General features: G+C 38.2%; 1 protein-coding gene and 2 long non-coding RNA genes across 3 annotated transcripts; 1 reads left to right on the top strand and 2 right to left on the bottom strand.

Annotated features, from left to right (window-relative positions):
* Positions 1 to 4265: 4265 nt before the first annotated feature.
* LOC149629986 (uncharacterized) lies at positions 4266 to 5588 on the bottom strand. Its single transcript, XM_089852044.1, has 2 exons — positions 5456 to 5588; positions 4266 to 5223 (listed from the first exon to the last, which is right to left on the bottom strand). The coding sequence occupies exon 2, from the start codon at positions 5172 to 5174 to the stop codon at positions 4266 to 4268; it is 909 nt and encodes a 302-aa protein (XP_089708170.1). The 5' UTR covers positions 5175 to 5223; positions 5456 to 5588.
* A 30-nt stretch (positions 5589 to 5618) lies between these two features.
* LOC149629985 (uncharacterized) lies at positions 5619 to 6388 on the bottom strand. Its single transcript, XR_016374438.1, has 3 exons — positions 6186 to 6388; positions 6032 to 6091; positions 5619 to 5969 (listed from the first exon to the last, which is right to left on the bottom strand). It is a non-coding gene; the product is annotated as an uncharacterized LOC149629985 (long non-coding RNA).
* A 5883-nt stretch (positions 6389 to 12271) lies between these two features.
* LOC149629984 (uncharacterized) lies at positions 12272 to 12653 on the top strand. Its single transcript, XR_016374437.1, has 2 exons — positions 12272 to 12411; positions 12483 to 12653. It is a non-coding gene; the product is annotated as an uncharacterized LOC149629984 (long non-coding RNA).
* Positions 12654 to 15194: the final 2541 nt, after the last annotated feature.

Raw genomic sequence — 15194 nt, 5'->3', positions numbered from 1 at the left:
TCTACAATGACAGATTTTATTAATTTATTTAGAGTTGTCGTTGAAAACTTCTCCTGACTCTTCAATATGTCTGGTTGTTATAGGTTTTTATCTAAGAGTGTTTAAGGCATACTGGGTTTACGATTATGATCTGTGAGTGTGTATGTTTGTGATTTGTCTGTGGAAGCAGGATAGACGAAAAGACCATTTTAGCTAGGTGTGATAAGACCTAAATGTACCCCAACCATTGGGCCATCTCGAATATTACCTTAGCGAGTTAGAAAACATGAATACTGTACTACATTAGCACATACGAAACTAACACGCCCTCCCCACCCCAAACACACCTAGCTAATACGTAAAACGTTTTCCTGACTTGTCTTTCAATAGTTGAGGTAAGCAAAGAGGGGGAGTAGGGATACGTTCAGTAACGATTGATGGGCTCGAGACGTCACAGTGACGTTAAAAGGTTGTTGAACGGAAAAGGGACATTTTGAAGTTAGCGCTGTTTTCAAAAATGGAGTTGGGAAAAGCCTTACTGGCCCTCAAAACGTTACGAAGCGCAAATGGCCCTTTTAAATTATTAACGAGCTTGCGAATAATGAAATTGTTTAAGAAAATTACGTCCATTTGAATGGTAGAAGTAGTTAATACAATTACTGTATCAACTGAGCCAACTTTTCGTCTGTCAAGATTTCAAAAGTCAAGATGGTTTATTTGATGGGTAAGCGCTGAGCATCATGACGTCAAAACGGGAAACGCGGAAAAGGCGTACAGTAGGGAAAATCCGACATCGCTTAGTAAGCGCTGTCATCAAAGAGGGATACTGAACGTACCCTCTGGGTAAAGTAACTGATCCCTGGGGCTTGACCATGAAGTCAAGCTAGTAAAACTTTCGGAAAAATGTAATGGTCAAAATTTCCAATCGCCCCCTTTGTTTGTTTTTTTAAATTATGGACAGTCTGGGACATCAACTTCCTCTGGTCCAAAACCAGTTTATTAATTGCTTGGACTAGTTTTTTAATTCAAAAAGTGGGGGTTACTGGTCCTCGGGACCAGTATATTAATTGCAAATCTATTGGAGAACAAAGGCGGGGACCAGTCCGGAGACACTAGGGGGGGGGGGTCACAGGTCCCAAGGACTTGTTTAAAAAATATCCTTATTTCCCAGACTGATTATGGAACATTTCGAAATTTTATTGTTCCAGACTCCAGTGCTTATTTCCGGCCCCGGAAAACGACATGAATCGGGAAGAGTCGTCTACTTCGAGTTCTTCAAATTGGTTCCTTAAACCCAAGAAAATATAGGACTATCGTTAAACTTTTCCAGCGCGTGACTCGGTGAGTGGCGAACTGCCGATGTGGAATTGTTCTAGTATTTGGATTTCGACGAAGAGTAAAATGTGGGAGCTAGCGCGCAGTGCTCGCGTTGCGTCAACAATCGGCAATCCACCTTATTCCCTTTCGCCGGAAGTTAGGCTTAGCTCGGGATTCATGGAGGGGAGTAGTGGGAAGAAATTGGTCTGTCGTCTGCTACAAAGGGAAAAAACGCGAGAATCGTCGATTTCGGGCAAAACTATTTTTTTGGGTACACTTTTTGTTGTCTAAAAGTTAATATTAAACCTGAAAAATATTTCCGGATGATAAAAAGAATGTGGAGGAAAAATATAGCGTTGCATAACTATTTTGAAAATCAGTAAATATATTTTTTTTAATGAATAAATGTAACAAGTGTCACTGGCAACTTATGGAAAGAATATAAGCGCTGAAAAAAAGGTATTATCTTCTTAAAAAATAAACCTTTAGAACTAAAACTAACCAAAAATCAAATTTTCATCATTGCTGTCATTTTATTTTATTCCCTGGTCAGTTGTTTCACAGAACTTGCGTTTGCACATAAGGTTCCACTTCCCTTCTTTGCTCTTAACAGTTTCGCCAACAGAGAACAGATTATACAATACCGAGAACACTGTAGGTATACCGAGAAGACTGCATATTAACAGATTAGAAATAACCTCAATGCTTTTCTTAAGTGACTAAATCATTTTAACCAGACCATGCCTAAAGCAAAAGCGAAAACATCAAGGGGGAAAAAACATCTGTTTATAAACGAAGATATTGATAATGAACCAAAGCCTTCCACGTCAAAACTACAGCAGAATCTGTCTGATTCAGACATAATGCCTATTACAAAAAATCCAAAGCCTTCCACTTCACAGTCAAAGACGAAAGTTCCAGAGAAACATTTCAATAGCCCCAAGTCTTCTACAATCCCCAAAGATTCCGATACACGTTTATACTGTGTTTGCAGACAAGCAAATGACGAGTCAAAAATGATGATCCAGTGCGACACATGTTTCGAATGGTACCATCCTAATTGCATTGGATTGGATGATGATAATGCTCAACAAATGGATGAATTTATGTGCAAAGCTTGCGTAGAAATTTTGAGAATAAATCCTTCCATATCCGAACAAGGACTAATCCGTCTGCAGGGAAGGGTTTCACCAAAAGAGGGCTGGTGCGATAAAGTTATTCTCAAAACTATAAAAGAGGAATGTATCAATAACTTTATTTCGTCTAAATCACACCTAAATCAAGGGTGGGCGCTTTTTCGCGAGGGTGCCATTGTTAGGTTGGAAACAAATGAAAATGGCAGTTTGTCTTTTGTTAGAGCGGTGTGCGAGCCAGCGATGAGAAAAAATAACTACATGCTACATTTATGCTTCGCAACTGAAACTTGTAAAATAAAATGGGCAACTTGCTCTTGTCCTGCCGGGATAAGTGGTCAGTGTAAACACACATCTGCCACTATTTATGAACTCATCGACCTGGCACGTTTAGGAGCTGAGACCATATTGAAAGGCTCTTGCACATCCAGGCTGCAAATGTGGCATGTCAAGCGACCCCAATCGGATGAACCGTTACTGTTTAGCGACATAAAATTTGTTAAGCACGACTTCAAAAAGCCAGAAAAAGCGGAGCTTGGTTGCATAGTTAAAAACTTTGATCCAATGCCTGATTGGGCAAAACCAGTGTCCAAAGAACAAATTGAGCAGCTAGTCTATTTATTTAAAAAAATCGATAACTTGCCAGTTATCGATACAATAGAGAGCAATGGTTGCATACCAGTTTTACCGAGAACCACTTGCCAGTTTAGTAGCAAATTATACTTGGAACTCTGGAACGGTATTGAAAATACATTGGATTATTGCTTGCCTTCGGAATATTTAAATTTAACTCCTGAAGAAATTAATGTTTTGAAAATAATTAGCGTTAATTTAGCAGAATCAAAAATAATAGAGCAAAAAACAAGACTTCAGAGCAAAAACTCCTTCTGGTTTAAACAAAGAGCAATCAGGCTAACATCTTCAAATTTTGGAACATTTTGTAAACTGAAAAAAGAAACTGATCGTGTAAATACATTTGTGCAAAAAAGGAAGTTTTTCACTACTCCCTCAGTCCGCCATGGTATCAACCATGAAGATGCAGCATTTGCTCTGTTTGTTTCTAGAATAAAAGTAGATGATCATGCTGCAGTTGGTTTGTTAGTAAATCCAAAATTTCCCTTTCTTGGGGCTAGCCCAGACAGAGTCATACTAACAGACGACAAAATCCACCTTGTTGAAATTAAATGTCCCTTTTCATTGTACCAGAAAAAGACAACGGTTGCTCAAAGAGCGCAAGAAAAGGATTTTTACTTGACTTTTAATGAGTCAAGTAACAAGTACGAGTTGAAAGAAAATCACGATTATTTTTATCAAACTCAAGGACAACTGCTAGTATCCAATGTTGACGAGTGTTTTTTTGTTGTATATGTCCCACCGTCCGATTTAGAGTATGCAATTGTAAAAAGAAATGATAGCTTTATTAATTCGATTATGTACCCAAAACTTTGCACTACATATTATGACTTTCTGTTGCCATATTTTGCTCAAGAATTAGCATCCGGGAACAATAAATTGCCTAGTAAAACAGTTTCGATAACTTAATAAATATAAAAGAAAAACTTTTCAATTTCGATATGTGATTTTATTTTTATTCTCGGATTAAGTGACCACAAAAATTTGACAAATGACAACAAATTGTAAATATTTTATCCAAAACAGGTGACAACGTGATTGGAATAACATTTTGCAAAATTTTAAACTCCTTCACTTTTCGAATGGCTCTTTCAATGTGAATTCTCTTTCCAGCAACGTCTCTACTTTTATTTACTTCGTTCTCTGCGAACTGGTCTCGATGTCCTAAATAATCTGGGATTACGAGATTGATTTTCCGAGGTTCTAAATCTTTTTTATGTCGAAGCCCCTATCAGCCATCACAAGATCGCCTTCATTAAGATGGTCGATTACCCCACAATGCTTCACCAATTTTTTGTCTGATGTTCTACCCGCGTAGACACTGGAAAAATATGTTAGGTGGCCATTTGGCCCGGGCGAAATGCCAAACAAGGCTTTTGCGGTGTTACTATGTTTATATGAACTGAAACTTTCGCGTTGAGCGTAGGGAGCAGATGGCTTTTCAATATAAAATTCGCTGCAATCCAAAATAACTCGCAAGTTAGGGAAATGTTCCTTTATAATTTGAGGCGTCTTTAAGTTAACTTCTTCCCCTGAAGGCCAAATGGGCAAATAATTTAGTTTCTGTGGTAGAAACAAAATCCACGTATTCAGGATTTTTGATATATATCCTTGAGAAACGTTATATAAGTCTGCCAAGACTTTCTCCGGCAAATTCTTCCTTAAGCGAACAAGAAGAATGAAGAATTCTTCAAGGGGATTTAATTTTCTAGGCTGTCCAGATTTGCTTAAGGCTGATTCATAAAAATTTTCAGATAATTCGCCAATTTCAGGATTATTTGGATGTTTTCCAACATATTTCAGTCCAGAAGCTTCAGGCAATAAAAATTGGTAAAAACTCCATAGATGTGTATAAGATGGGAACCCTGTATAGTATTTAATATCAGCGTCATTGAGGAACTTAAGAATTGAGAACTTTTCTCGTCGTATTTCTTTGAGTAGGTTTATATTTTTTGCTTTCAGTTCCTCTTTGTTTGGGCTGCATATTGAGACCAATGATAATGGTGTAGCTGAGCTTTCAGTACTTCCTGACAAGGTTGCCCCACTATTTGCCTGTGAACTTTCAAATTGACTTGTATTTGAAGATATGGGGCTATCAAACGTAACTGTCATTTGTTTCCCTTGAGTTTGGCTGCTAGTAGAAATTGATTCATTCTCTTGCCTATAAAAGACACAAACGTTCAGGTTTTTACCCAAATGCCTTAAAGCCAAGCGCGGGTCCAGCGGATCCCTTATAAGTTGACTTATAAGTGCACTTATAAATCCCGCCCACAAATGGCTTCTGCCTTTGCCAAGCCAAAACTGGAGTTCGTAAGGAAAGCCAACTTGTAGGGGATCCGCTGGACCCGCGCTTTGCTTTAACAACTTAACACTGGTATAATCGTTGAACTCACTCTTTAATATAGCTATGATCCTGAGTCAAATGGCGTTGTGCTTGCAGCGTTAAATTTTGTTCCAAAACTACTCTTTTGGTTCTGTCTTCACTAATAGTTCTATCACTTTGTTCTTCAATGGTCAAGCCCTCTATCACTAATGTTATTAAGCTTTTTGGTATAGTATTCGCAGCAGATTCTTTATTCAAATCCATAATGGGAACCACAAAATCTGCTTCTACATCTTTCGATACTTCTTCAGTTTCTGGTGTGAAAGACCAAGGAAACTTGGATGGGCGAGCAATGTTTTTCAAATATTGTTTTGCGCCTCTTCTTTCTTTAAAATGCTGCTCCTCAAAGTGTAGAGAACATATGACAGAGTCTGTCTTGATGTTATTAATATCAATACGAGCCTCCTTTGCCCATTCAATTTTTTTTTCCTCATTTTTGGGAAATTTGTGAAAAGATATCTTGTTAGGATTTTTGGCACTGCTGCTTTTGCAACCAGAAACCACGCAATTATGAACCATGAATGCTAAAAGGATACAATGATTGTGTAATTACCAGAATCAAATGCGTAAATGCAATGGTTAATACCGTTTAAGAGCAAAGAAGGGAAGTGGAACCTTATGTGCAAACGCAAGTTCTGTGAAACAACTGACCAGGGAATAAAATAAAATGACAGCAATGATGAAAATTTGATTTTTGGTTAGTTTTAGTTCTAAAGGTTTATTTTTTAAGAAGATAATACCTTTTTTTCAGCGCTTATATTCTTTCCATAAGTTGCCAGTGACACTTGTTACATTTATTCATTAAAAAAAATATATTTACTGATTTTCAAAATAGTTATGCAACGCTATATTTTTCCTCCACATTCTTTTTATCATCCGGAAATATTTTTCAGGTTTAATATTAACTTTTAGACAACAAAAAGTGTACCCAAAAAAATAGTTTTGCCCGAAATCGACGATTCTCGCGTTTTTTCCCTTTGTAGCAGACGACAGACCAATTTCTTCCCACTACTCCCCTCCATGAATCCCGAGCTAAGCCTAACTTCCGGCGAAAGGGAATAAGGTGGATTGGCATTTGCGTGAATGGAAAAGGAAAACAGGCGATGATCTATGGAGGATGATACAAAGGGGGTAAGCCTTGGTTTATTTCAATTTGGGGAACACTACTTTGCCACAAGGCGGGATAAGATTAATTTTGATGGTGAAATCAAAGTACGAGATGGTCGCCCGTCCATTCCTGGACCACTTAACTTAATTAAAATCAGCGTTACTTCTACATCAATGCAAAGCCCAAAACCCTCGATTGCTTACCCCAGGAAGGTGAACGCTAGTTTCGCCAAGGGTGATGCGAAATCTGAGAGAAATCGGGCAGCGCGCTAACTGTGGAACGGCCGAGGTTGGGTGGGACGCCAAGAAAAGGGGGAAGAATAGTCGGACTCAATTGTAATTGGTCAAGAAGGGCTACGGAGGAACCAATTACAATTGAGTCCGATTATTCCCCCCCCCTATTTCTGGTGTCACATTCAACCTGAGCCGTTCCACAGTTAGCGCGCAGGCCGATTTCTCTCAGATTTCGCATCCCTTCCCACCCCCATCATCATCCTTGGTTTCGCTGTCAGAGTGAGGGGCGTGACCCTTAAAAAAGGAAAATGGAACAAGTGCAGTGTAGAGGGCACTTGTCCATATCCGTGTTCTGTTCAGCTCCCTCAAAATAGCTTGAAACCACTGAACAATTTTATGAAAAACTGAAAAATAACATTTATAAAGTAAATGTTTTTTTTCGAATGGCACTCTTATCTTAACCTAAGCCCCATGATTCACCACTATCCGGGAAGAGCCCATTTTCGTCTGAGAACCACATTTCATAGAAAAAATGTTTCAAAATTACATAGGAAAAGTCATGGTTCTTCTTCTGATTAGGTTGAAAAATAGTTTCGTTAAAGGCCGACTTCCAGCAGCGGAAAGGGTTCTAGCGAACTGAAAACCGAGCATAGAGACTAACAATGGAGTAGGGACCCTGCCGATTTTCGAATCCCCGCTGGGGTAAAAGATGGAAGGGGGTTCTTGCTAACTGAGAGCCGTGCAATGTGGTTGGTTCTAGCGAACTGAAGATACGCGATAGAGAATTTCCTTGAAGGGGTACAGCAAAAATTCGAGAGGAAATAAATTGAAAAGGATTTCTATTGTTCATCTTCAGTTCGCTAGAACTACATTGCACGACTGTCAGTTAGCCAGAACCCTTCCATATTTTGACCCAGCGAGCCTTCGGCACGGTCGCTCCATTGTTAGACTCGATTCTCGGTTTTCAGTTCGCTAGAACCCTTTTCGATGCTGGAAGTCGGCCTTTAAATAATATATTTTGGAGGAAAAAGAAATACGATTAAGTAGGCCTAATTCTTTCAAGTGATTTATGTTGCCTTTAAAACTGAAAATTATAATATCTGTTACTTCACCCAAATGATTTTGACCACTTATCTTTTAATTTTCAAGGCTTTGTTATCAAAGACACTTTTTTTTATTAATTGGAAGTTTTATTAATTGCCAAGTTAAGATTAGTTTAGGCACAGGGACCTTGGGTTTAAAATTGACAGAATTTAAATTATAATTTCACCAAAAATTAAACTTTAAAAATAACATTGGAAATAATTAATTCCACGATAATTCAAAAAGTCCTGGAATATTTTGGAAAATCCCAGGGAACTAAAGGGATAGTAGCAGAGATCTGCCCGGCCCGGGATTTAGCATTTTGAAATAGTTCGCAACCCGAGTATACAGTTGGTTTTCCGACCCGGCCCGTTACATGCATTGACCAAGCGCGACCCGGCCCGACCGATTGCAAGAATTGACCAGCCACGTTGCTATTTTTTACCTCTCCGAGTGACGTATGTCACGTGAGAGGTATTACACCGGCCGTGTCTGTCTGTCTGTCTGTGTGTCTGTCTGTCTGTCTGTCAGACCCCACGTGACCGCGTTCGCAGTTTCCAAATCGGAGCAAACAAATACCCGATTTCCGGAACGCGTTCGCGGTTCACGGAAATTTGGTCATTCATCTACCATCACCAGTCTTTACTAACTGGCTTCTAAGGACCACAATCTGCCAGTCTTTGTCCATCCCACATGGACACTAGTCTGTACGTGCTTGCTTCCAAGCACCACCAACTTCTGTTCTTCGTCAATTTCACCTTGACTCCAGCTTCAATGCACCACCATCATCTGTTCTTTGTCCATCCCACATGGACACTAGTCTGTACTTGCTGGCTTCCTAGCACCACCATTTTCTGTTCTTCGTCAATTCCACATTGACACCAGCTTCTATGCACCACCATCTTCTGTTCTTCGTCAATTCCACATTGACACCAGCTTCAATGCACCACCATCTTCAGGTCTTTTGTCCATTCCACATGGACGCCGTTCAGTACATTCTGGCTTCTTTTCCACCGTCATCGTTTGGTCTCAAGATATACGCGGCGAGCGGCTAGGGTTACGAGAAACGTCTAGCCTCCCAATGGCAGGGCTTCCACCATCGGTTCACGCGAATGCGTTTTTATCTATTATTTGGTTTTAAGATATACGCGGCGATCAGCTAGGGTTACGAGAAACGTCTAGCCTCCCAATGGCAGGGCTTCCACCATCGGTTCACGCAAATGCGTTTTTATCTATTATTTGGTTTTAAGATATACGCGGCGATCGGCTAGGGTTACGAGAAACGTCTAGCCTCCCAATGGCAGGGCTTCCACCAAAGGTTCACGCGAATGCGTTTTTATCTATTATTATAATGGAATCGAAACGTATATATACCCCAAAATTTGAAAAAAGCGGGCAAGAAGGGTACCCTTCACTTTAAACGTCAATATTAGCAAAGTTTCGAAAGATATTATGAACAACTTTATTTTAAACGATTTAACTATTTTTAAAGTTATTTACTGGCGATTAAAATAATTAAAAATAATTATATTTATTTAAATATTAAAGATAAACCCAAGTACCGAAGTCGTTAAATCATTGCCTCCTATATCTATCAAGGCCCGTGCATTGCGTTATGTTTCCTACATTGCCTCCTCTATCTATCAAGGCCCGTGCATTGCGTTATATTTCCTACATTGCCTCCTGTATCCATAATAATTTATTTTCTTTGTTATATGAAATGAAAATATGGATAATATTTTCGGCAATTCGATTTGAATGGTTCTTTCTGATGTATCATTCTCTCAGCACTGTTCATAATGGACAGGAACGTAGAAATTCGAGACACTTGGAATTACGATAGTGTTTCAAATCCTCTGTAATGAGGGCTTAACGACTTGGAGTGACTGGAAAGATAGATACACATCCTATTTTTTAGTTGTACCATGCGTACCACAATGTTGCCAGGCGTTTATTGAAGGATGCTTGGGTACTTGGTACAGACTGTTACGTCTACCAAGTTTCCTAGCATCCAAGAATATATAGGATTCATAGAAGCCAGTGTTATGGGCATGTCATGGGTCAAGTCGTTAACTATATCGACGCAGTTAAATAGCTGATGGCATTATTTTATCCACTTTCTCATTGCGTTTCGAGTGGAAGTTCAACTTTGGCACGGACGACAGATGGCGCTCTTAACCTTCTACCCCCAAAAATCGCTGTTGTTTGCTCGTTTTCCCGTTCCGCGTTTTTTCGTTATAAACTTATGATTTAACGAACTGTTAAGATAAAATTTCATATTTCCTAAGACAGATAAGCTTCTACTCCTTTCATCTTACTCCCAGTTAGATTTAACCTTGTTAAAACATAATCAGATGAATTTGAGTTATAATGTCGTAAAATCCTGTGCATACAGTTACCTAGGAGTGATAGAGACATTTTTACCGATGTCTAGAGATGTTAAGCTTAAGCGAAATTGTTTTACGTTTGAATAAAAATACCGCTTCCAGTAGTGGGTTTATAGTACTCCTTGTTTGTGTAAGATTAGTGTAGCTGTAGAGCGTTGTTGCTGTTTAGTTTATACGCCCCCTAGGCCTATTTGTGAAAGACCTTTTTTACGCACTTTTATCATTCTTTATTTGAAAAAAGTGTTGGCAATGTATATTTTTTAAATATGACGGAATTGCTGTTGGTATGATAGCGCCCTATTCGCGAAAAAAACCTTTTTTTAAACAGTTGATTCATTCTTTGATAGAATTTCGAAGGAAGAAGTTAAGTGTTAGATTTGCTCGATTAATTTTGTTCGGCAAATAATATAATTAAGCCTTACGTATTACTGAAGGAGATTGATTTTGCCATCCTTTGTGAGTATTTAACTGAATAATAAAATGGAGGAAGATAATAATTTAAGTAAAGAGGAAATCAGAAAACGAAAGGCAAGGGAAAGAATGAGGGCAAAAAGGTCAGATCCCGAATTTAGGAAACGCGAAAATGAAAGGAGAAGAGCGTTAGCCGCGGAAAAAAAGGCTGTTTCTGGAACAGGTTCTAGCACGCAAAATGTTGGTCCAACCACGAGGCCAGTTGGCCATGATCGTACGAAAGATAATGCATTAAATAAATGTTCTATTGAAAGTACTGTAGGCGTAGGCATATCTATTAATAAGGAACCCAATAATGTACAAAATGTTAATGCTAATATTAGTGAAATCATCGAAAGCGATGAACAAGTACGAGCCTAGCTTATGTGTGATTGGGTTGTGGCTTCCATGTTTTGGGGACATTTGCTTTTTGTGTGGCGAGGTATGATTCAGCTTTGATATGGACAAATGTTACTAATCATACTGGTAGACTAAGAATACGGTTGAGGTATAGCGAGAGAGTAGAGTTTCCACAGCAATTGAGAGATAAGGCTTGAACAATTGACTATTTTAAAATTGAATTCCTGCACTTGCAAAGAATTAAAAAAAGCGATAGATGCATATATTTAGGTTGTTTAAGGGGTAGTGATAGTCATCACCACTCGGAGAGGTAATATTTTGGCTTTCCCAACTTGTTTATTACACAAACGCGTCACTTTTTTCTGTACATCAATAAATCCATTTAATTCGATCCTTCCTTGTTAAAAAAAACTGTTTATTATATAGTTTTTGAGTGGCTTGGTTTGTAACAAATTGCAATTTAAAAAACAGATTTTACGTTTCTGAGATAAGGTGTAAAAACTGGTTTTTTAGAGATATTTTTTGCTCTATTTTACATTGGCATTTTCCATGGAGTATTTGTATTGGTTTTAGAATGAAAGTTTCCTCAAAAGTACCTTACATTGAGGCTAGATCTCCCGTAATATTTCTCCATGGTGGCAGTTGTTTCTAGGCAAAGAAAAAAACTAAATTTGTTTCAAGTTCTTACCCATGCATCATAAAAAATCCCTGAAGGCTATAAATACGATTGTACTCTCGAATTTTTGCGTTACTCTATGTTCAACTGTGTTGGCGGGAAGTTAGTTTTGTACGGGCTGTACAGTCTGATTTTCTTATCGATTGTGTAACGTTTTTGGTTTATTTTGAATGATTCGGGCGTGTCAATTAGTTTGTGATTGAAAGTTTTATACTAGATGGTTAAAGTTTCCCCCTACTTCTTGGTTTTAAATTGCGCCGAGTCTTGAATAGAGTCTTCGTTACTTTTACCTAGGGCCGAGGTTTAGTCCGGTGTGTCTAGGAGTTTTAGGCTCTATGAGGTTGTGCTACTTAGTTTTTATTGTTTAATTATTTAATAATAAGGACATAATGGCGAGCTCCAGCAGTATAACCTCGGAAATGGGAACGAACCTATGAAATTGGTTGCTTCTGGTCCTAAGGTATAACATTATTAAAGAAAATGTTTAGAAGATGTTAATCAAGTTATTTAATTACTAATTAGCTCTTGCGTAAAGAGGAATTAGGCGCTAGCAAAACGGAACTCGGCCAATTAATGAAAAAAGTGGCCATAGTTGCCCCTCAACCACGGAAAAGACAAACTTTAGAAGCTGCGGAAAATTACGATTCCATGAGGCCTAAAAACAAAAAGGTTTATTTTTCTATTTGTTTGTTTATTAATTAACCAACTAATTTAGCTCATTTATTTATTTGTTTTAATAGCGGCAAAGTCCAAATTCTGCCGCTCTAGCCTCCTCCACACCTCAGCGAAAAATTGTCAGAGTTTTTTTAATATATCTTTTCTTTTTATATTTTAATTCACTTTTAGTAAATTCAAGACTATTTTTTTCTTTTAATTTTACCGAACTGTTTTTAATAAACTTTTAATTTTATTCCATTTTGATTATTATTACCTTTTGCTCTCATTTTAGAGTCTAACCTTTTAACCTTTTATTTTATTTTATTTTCCCTCTCTATTTTTGGGGACTAATTTGAACGTCTGCCTATCCTTTCAAGGCTGGCTAAATTTTCGTCTGAATTCGGTGCTGCGTTCTTCGCCGACTTCCAGCATCGAAAAGGGTTCTAGCGAACTGAAAACCGAGCATCGAGACTAACAATGGAGTAGCGACCGTGCACCGATTTTCGAATCCCCGCTGGGGTAAAAGATGGAAGGGTTCTCGCTGACTGAGAGCCGTGCAATGTGGTTGGTTCTAGCGAACTGAAGATACGCGATAGAGAATTTCCTTCAAAGGGGAAAGCAAAAATTCGAGAGGAAATAAATTGAAAAGGATTCCTATTGTTCATCTTCAGTTCGCTAGAACCTCCACATTGCACGGCTGTCAGTTAGCCAGAACCCTTCCATATTTTGACCCAGCGAGCCTTCGGCACGGTCGCTCCATTGTTAGACTCGATTCTCGGTTTTCAGTTCGCTAGAACCCTTTTCGATGCTGGAAGTCGGCCTTTAAATGAAATATTTTGGTTGAAAAAGAAATACGATTAAGTAGGCCTAATTCTTTCAAGTAATTTACGTTGCCTTTAAAACTGAAAATTACAATATCCGCTACTTAAGACAAATAATTTTGACCACTTATCTTTTAATTTTCAAGGCTTTGTTATCAAAGGCACTTTTTTTTATTAATTGGAAGTTTTATTAATTGCCAAGTTAAGATTAGTTTAGGCACAGGGACCTTGGGTTTAAAATTGACAGAATTTAAATTATAATTTCACCAAAAATTAAACTTTAAAAATAACATTGGAAATAATTAATTCCACGATAATTCAGAAAAGTCCCGGAATAATTTGGAAAATTCCAGGGAACTAAAGGGATAGTAGCAGAGATTTGCACGGGCGAGCCCGGCCCGGGATTTAGCATTTTGAAAAAGTCCGCAACCCGAGTATATAGTTGGTTTTCCGACCCGGCCCGTTACATGCATTGACCAAGCGCGACCCGGCCCGACCGATTGCAAGAATTGACCAGCCACGTTGCTATTTTTTTTACATATCATCAATGAATTGCATTCCTATTTGCTTAATTTATTAAATTAATTTAATTTAATTAATTTTATTTTATTAATAATAGTCCGTCACAACGTCACATTTGTTCTAAGAAGCTTAAATTATCTTTCATTTGAATTATGAATTAAAGGAGAACAAAGTCAGGCCCGGCCCGAATTTTGAAAAATAAACGAAAGCCCGGCCCGGGTCGACCCCCTAAATTTGCAAAATTTGAAAAGCCCGGCCCGACCGGTCCGATAAAATTTTCAATCTGGTCTCTGGATAATAGCGCTCAATTTTAAAAATAATCATTGAAAGGTTTCAAATAATTGAAAATATTAAACATTGAGAAACTAGGCCTAGTTCGGTTTGATCAATTCTTATTTGAAACAAAATTTAAGTTTCGATTTTTGCTCTCCTAAATCTTTCAATCAAATTTAATCATTACAAAAAATACATATTTTAATTTTCAGAGAAAAAACTCGTAATTCATGAGAAAAAGTTGAATAAATTTCGCAAATAAATTGATTCTTTCGTTCTTGAAAATGCCCATTAAGTTCGCTGGACATTATTTAGAATGAACGGAAAATAATGTCTTAGTGGCATTTGCGAATAAAAAAGTTAATAAATTATTTACAAGGTTGAAATATTTTGCGAAAACTTTGATTCGAAATGATTGAGTTATTTGGTCCGGAATTATCGCGAAACCTTACACGGGAAGTTCGCGAAAAAGTTCACCAAGACTCGCGGCGTCAATTAATAAAATGGTGAAAACTCATTTAAATATTTTAAAATCCGTAAATGGTTTAAATTGTTCGTGAATCTCGTCACTAATTCACGAAATTGTTCAAAATAAATAAAGACTAATAAATTGCAAATGGCGTCAATTCGTCAAAGTCAAATTGGAGAATCTCGAACTGAGGAAATGAGTAACTGGAGTTTGTGACTTACTGGAAGGCAGTTCAATGATGAGGGAGGTCAAAGGTCGTTCGTGGTCAAAGTGTAGAAGAGGGAAGACTCTTTTGCGGACACCGTTTAGTCGGTGGAAGAAGGTGGTGTCCAGTTGTCGGGACAGTGGTCGAATTGACGGACATCAATTCCAGATGAAGGGAAAGTGAAAGGAACCACGAGAAAGAACTGCCAGAAGATACTCAAAGGGAGAATGAACTGTCCACTTAAATCTAAAGAGATTTAATAATGGTCGTCTGTCCATTTTCCCTTTAACAACCATTACAGGTTGTGCTTGACCACAATGTCCTGAATCTCAAGCAGAGCCCGTCTCCTCAGTAGAAGGGGCGAGGTTTGGATTAAGGTAAATATTGGGTTAAGGTTAATTATGAGGTTGGGTAAGATGAGGGGTAAGGTTGGTGGGTTGAATGAGGTGTCCCTTTCCCCAAGGTCAGGCTTCCTGAGTTGGTGCGGTCACTTTGCTTCTCTTAG

This window comes from Phalangium opilio, unplaced genomic scaffold (assembly GCF_054372755.1).
Source record: "Phalangium opilio isolate 3A_F unplaced genomic scaffold, DU_Popi_V2 ptg000105l_1, whole genome shotgun sequence".
NCBI classification, from domain to species: Eukaryota; Metazoa; Arthropoda; class Arachnida; order Opiliones; family Phalangiidae; genus Phalangium; species Phalangium opilio.
This window is presented reverse-complemented; position numbering and strand designations above follow the sequence as displayed.

Excerpts from the sequence above, each read along its gene's own strand:
- LOC149629986 (XM_089852044.1), bottom strand. The coding sequence starts at position 5,174 with ATGACAGTTACGTTTGATAGCCCCATATCTTCAAATACAAGTCAATTT.